This window comes from Pezoporus wallicus, unplaced genomic scaffold (genome assembly GCF_028554395.1).
Source record: "Pezoporus wallicus isolate ANWC-B61680 ecotype Strahan unplaced genomic scaffold, APGP_CSIRO_Pwel_v1 contig_13413, whole genome shotgun sequence".
Classification (NCBI taxonomy): Eukaryota; Metazoa; Chordata; class Aves; order Psittaciformes; family Psittacidae; genus Pezoporus; species Pezoporus wallicus.
This window is the reverse complement of record NW_026640359.1, coordinates 1-5,665: the sequence shown is the minus strand read 5'-3', so window position 1 is coordinate 5,665 and position 5,665 is coordinate 1. Positions and strand designations below refer to the sequence as shown.

General features: G+C 54.1%; 1 protein-coding gene across 1 annotated transcript; it reads right to left on the bottom strand.

Annotated features, from left to right (window-relative positions):
• Positions 1–741: 741 nt before the first annotated feature.
• Positions 742–5,457, bottom strand: LOC130604391 (synaptotagmin-3-like; the record flags this gene model as incomplete). The annotated part of the gene is made up of 2 exons (XM_057418895.1): positions 742–862; positions 5,037–5,457. Coding segments are annotated over 2 exons (542 nt in total), but the record flags the coding sequence as incomplete, so codon positions are not given.
• Between the last annotated feature and the right edge of the window lie 208 nt (positions 5,458–5,665).

The following is a 5,665-nucleotide window of genomic DNA, read 5'->3' as shown; positions in this document are numbered from 1 at the left end:
GCCGCCCCACAGCCTCCCCACACCCACCCCACACCCACCCCACAGCCGCCCCACAGCCTCCCCACACCCACCCCACACCCACCCCACAGCCGCCCCACAGCCGCCCCACACCCACCCCACAGCCGCCCCACAGCCGCCCCACACCCTCCCCACACCCCCCACACCCACCCCACACCCACCCCATAGCGTGCCCACACCCACCCCACACCCACCCCACACCCACCCCATAGCCGCCCCACAGCCTCCCCACACCCACCCCACAGCCTCCCCACACCCACCCCACAGCCTCCCCACACCCTCCCCACACCCACCCCACAGCCTCCCCACACCCACCCCACACCCACCCCACACCCGCCCCACACCCGCCCCACAGCCTCCCCACACCCACCCCACACCCACCCCACACCCGCCCCACAACCTCCCCACACCCACCCCACACCCACTCCATAGCCTCCCCACAGCCTCCCCACAGCCTCCCCATAGCCACCCCACACCCACCCCATAGCCGCCCCACAGCCGCCCCACAGCCTCCCCACACCCACCCCACACCCACCCCACACCCTCCCCACACCCACCCCACAGCCACCCCACACCCACCCCACACCCTCCCCACACCCACCCCACACCCACCCCACACCCACCCCATAGCCGCCCCACAGCCGCCCCACACCCACCCCACACCCACCCCACAGCCACCCCACACCCACCCCATAGCCGCCCCACAGCCGCCCCACAGCGCACCCGAGAGGCCGGTGAGGTCCATGGCGCGCAGGTTGGCGGCGCGGATGATGGTGACCGTGAGGCGCCCGGCCGTGGGGAGGTAGCACAGGGAGAAGTTGAGCTCGCCCAGGTCGGCCTTCTCCTGGCAATGGGGAGAGAGGGGATGTGGGGGGGGGGTGGGGGTTATGGGGTGAGGGGTGTGGGGTATGTGGGGTATGGGGTATATGGGGTATGGGGTGTATGGGGTATATGGGGTGTGGGGTATATGGGGTATGAGATGTGGGGTGTATGGGGTATGGGGTGTATGGGGTATAGGGGATATGGGGTGTGGGGTATGTGGGGTATGGGGTGTGGGGTATACGGGGTATGGGGTGTATTGGGTATGGGGTGTATGGGGTATAGGGGATATGGGGTGTGGGGTATATGGGGTATGAGATGTGGGGTATATTGGGTATGGGGTGTGGGGTGTATTGGGTATGGGGTGTATGGGGTATAGGGGATATGGGGTGTGGGGTATATGGGGTATGAGATGTGGGGTATATTGTGTATGGGGTGTGGGGTGTATTGGGTATGGGGTGTGGGGTATAGGGAATATATGGGGTGTGGGGTATATGGGGTATGAGATGTGGGGTATATGGGGTATGAGATGTGGGGTGTATGGGGTGTGGGGTGTATTGGGTATGGGGTATGGGGTGTATGGGGTATGGGGTGTATGGGGTATAGGGGAGATGGAGTGTGGGGTATATGGGGTATGAGATGTGGGGTATATGGGGTATGGGGTGTGGGGTGTATTGGGTATGGGGTGTATGGGGTATAGGGGATATGGGGTGTGGGGTATATGGGGTATGAGATGTGGGGTGTATGGGGTATGGGGTGTATTGGGTATGGGGCATGGGGTGTATGGGGTATAGGGGAGATGGAGTGTGGGGTATATGGGGTATGAGATGTGGGGTATATGGGGTATGGGGTGTATTGGGTATGGGATATGGGGTATATGGGGTATGGGGTGTATGGGGTATAGGGGATATGGGGTGTGAGGTATATGGGGTATGAGATGTGGGGTATACGGGGTATGGGGGTGTGGGGTGTATTGGGTATGGGGTATGGGGTATAGGGGATATGGGGTGTGGGGTATATGGGGTATGAGATGTGGGATGTATGGGGTATGGAGTGTGGGGTGTATTGGGCATGGGGTGTATGGGGTATAGGGGATATGGGGTGTGGGGTATATGGGGTATGAGATATGGGGTGTATGGGGTATGGGGTGTATGGGGTATGTGGGGCATGGGGTGTATGGGGTGTGGGGTATATGGGGTATATGGGGTATGGGGTGTATTGGTTATGGGGTATGGGGTGTACGGGGTGTGGGGTATGGGGTGTATGGGGTGTGGGGTGTATGGGGTGTGGGGTATATGGGATATGGGGTATATGGGGTGTGGGTTGTATGGGGTGTGGGGTGTGGGTGAGGTTGAGGAGCAGAGGAAGCTGTTGGCGAAGACGTTGACGAAGACCTTGGAGAAGGCATCGGGGGAGCTGGGGATGAAGACGATGATGAAGGAGCTGGGGATGATGATGATGATGTCATTGATGATGATGACATTGATGAGGATGATGATGCCGTTGATGACGGCGTTGATGACATTGATGATGATGATGATGTCATTGATGATGTCGATGACGGCGTTGATGACATTGATGATGATGTCGTTGATGATGCCGTTGATGACAGCGTTGATGACATTGATGATGATGATGATGTCATTGATGATGCCATTGATGACAGCGTTGATGACATTGATGATGATGATGATGTCATTGATGATGCCATTGATGACTGCATTGATGACATTGATGATGACGATGATGTCATTGATGATGCCGTTGATGACTGCGTTGATGACATTGATGATGACGATGATGTCATTGATGATGCCATTGATGACAGCGTTGATGACATTGATGATGATGATGATGTCATTGATGATGCCGTTGATGACTGCGTTGATGACATTGATGATGACGATGATGTCATTGATGATGCCGTTGATGACGGCGTTGATGACATTGATGATGATGATGATGTCGTTGATGACTGCGTTGATGACATTGATGATGATGTCGATGATGATGCCGTTGATGACGGCGTTGATGACACTGATGATGATGATGTCATTGATAATGTCGTTGATAACGGCGTTGATGACACTGATGATGATGATGATGTCATTGATGATGTCGATGACGGCGTTGATGACATTGATGATGATGATGATGTCGTTGATGATGCCGTTGATGACATTGATGATGACGATGATGTCATTGATGATGCCGTTGATGACGGCGTTGATGACATTGATGATGACGATGATGTCGTTGATGAAGCCGTTGATGATGGTGCTGATGACATTGAGGATGATGATGATGTCGTTGATGACGCCGTTGATGATGGTGCTGATGACATTGATGAGGATGATGATGCCGTTGATGACGGCGTTGATGACATTGATGATGACGATGATGTCGTTGATGAAGCCGTTGATGATGGTGCTGATGACATTGAGGATGATGATGATGTCGTTGATGACGCCGTTGATGATGGTGCTGATGACATTGATGAGGATGATGATGCCGTTGATGACGGCGTTGATGACATTGATGATGATGTCGTTGATGACGCCATTGATGAGGATGATGATGCCGTTGATGACATTGATGATGATGATGATGTCGTTGATGACGCCATTGATGATGGCACTGATGACGTTGATGATGATGATGCCATTGATGAAGATGTAGATGCATGAAGCCGTTGACGATGGTGCTGATGACACTGATGATGATGATGCTGTTGATGATGATGAAGCTGTTGATGACGTTGATGGTGATGATGCTGTTGATGATGAAGCCATTGATACTGATGACGCTGTTGATGATGATGATGCTGTTGATGTTGATGATGCTGTCGATGATGATGACGCTGTTGATGATGGTGATGCCATTGATGTTCATGAAGCTGTCGATGATGATGATGATGATGATGATGATGATGATGATGATGCTGTTGACGATGACGATGATGCTGTTGATGATGATGATGCCATTGATGTTGGTGATGCTGTCGATGACGACGATGACGCTGTTGATGATGATGGTACTATTGATGTTGATGATGCTGTCGATGATGACGATGATGGTGCTATTGATGTTGATGATGCTGTCGATGATGATGATGATGATGCAATTGATGTTGATGATGCTGTCGATGATGACGACGCTGTTGATGATGATGTTGCCATTGATGTTGATGAAGCTGTTGATGATGCTGTCGATGATGATGATGCTATTGATGTTGATGATACTGTCAATGATGATGATGACACTGTCGATGATGATGATGATGCCATTGATGTTGATGATGCTGTCGATGATGATGACACTGTTGAGGATGATGATGCCATTGATGTTGATGAAGCTGTTGATGACGCTGTCGATGATGATGATGCTATTGATGTTGATGCCATTGATGTTGATGAAGCTGTTGATGATGCTGTCGATGATGATGATGACGCTGTTGATGATGATGATGCCATTGATGTTGATGCTGCTGTTGATGATGATGACGCTGTTGAGGATGATGATGCCATTGATGTTGATGAAGCTGTTGATGACGCTGTCGATGATGATGATGCTATTGATGTTGATGATGCCATTGATGTTGATGAAGCTGTTGATGATGCTGTCGATGATGATGATGACGCTGTTGATGATGATGATGCCATTGATGTTGATGCTGCTGTCGATGATGATGACGCTGTTGAGGATGATGATGCCATTGATGTTGATGAAGCTGTTGATGACGCTGTCGATGATGATGATGCTATTGATGTTGATGATGCCATTGATGTTGATGAAGCTGTTGATGATGCTGTCGATGATGACGATGACGCTGTTGATGATGATGATGCCATTGATGTTGATGCTGCTGTCGATGATGATGACGCTGTTGAGGATGATGATGCCATTGATGTTGATGCTGCTGTCGATGACGACAATGACACTGTTGATGATGATGATGCCATTGATGTTGATGATGCTGTCGATGATGATGACGCTGTTGAGGATGATGATGCCATTGATGTTGATGAAGCTGTTGATGATGCCATCGATGTTGATGCTGCTGTCGATGACGACAATGACACTGTTGACGCCGCCGCCGCCGATCTCGATGCCGCTATTGACTCCGTCGCCGCCGCCATCGATGCCATCACCTCTCTTCACGCCCCCACCCCCCCCATCTTCCCCCCCATCTCCCTCACCCCTCCTCCCTCCACGATGTCCCTCCAGAGGGGCTCGTCGGCGCCGCGCTCGGCCGCCTCCAGCAGGTTGCCCATCACCACGCTGCCCACCAGCTCGTGCCGCCCGAAGCGCTCGAAGTCGTAGACGCCGAAGTGGAGGCGCCGCGCCGGGAGCTCGCCGAAGGGCACGGCGAAGGCGAAGGCCTCGTCGAAGACCGGCTCCCGCGTGCGCCGTTGCACCCGGGTCTGGAACTTCCTCTTCCGGTCGGGGAGGAGATGGATACGGACGTAGGGGTCGCCACCGCCATGGGGGCCTTTGGGGGGCAGTTGGGTGGCGCGGAGCACGCGCACCACCAACTGTTGGGTGCCGAAGGAGTAGCGCAGCGCAACGCACAAGCGGCCCCGCGTGGCGCCGCTACCGCCCGTGGGGAGCAAGGGGGAGCTGGAGGGGGCGCCGGTGGGGAGGGAGGCCCCCGAGGCAGGGAGGGGAAGGGAGGAAGAGGAAGAGGAGGAGGCGGCGGCGGCGGCACCGGCTCCGTAGAGCTCGGGTTGGATCTGGCCCAGTGAAGGAGCGGGGGGGTCCTCGGAGGTGCTGGGGGGAGAGGGGAGCCATAGATGGGGTACCACGGCCAGAGCCCGTGTAACCCATA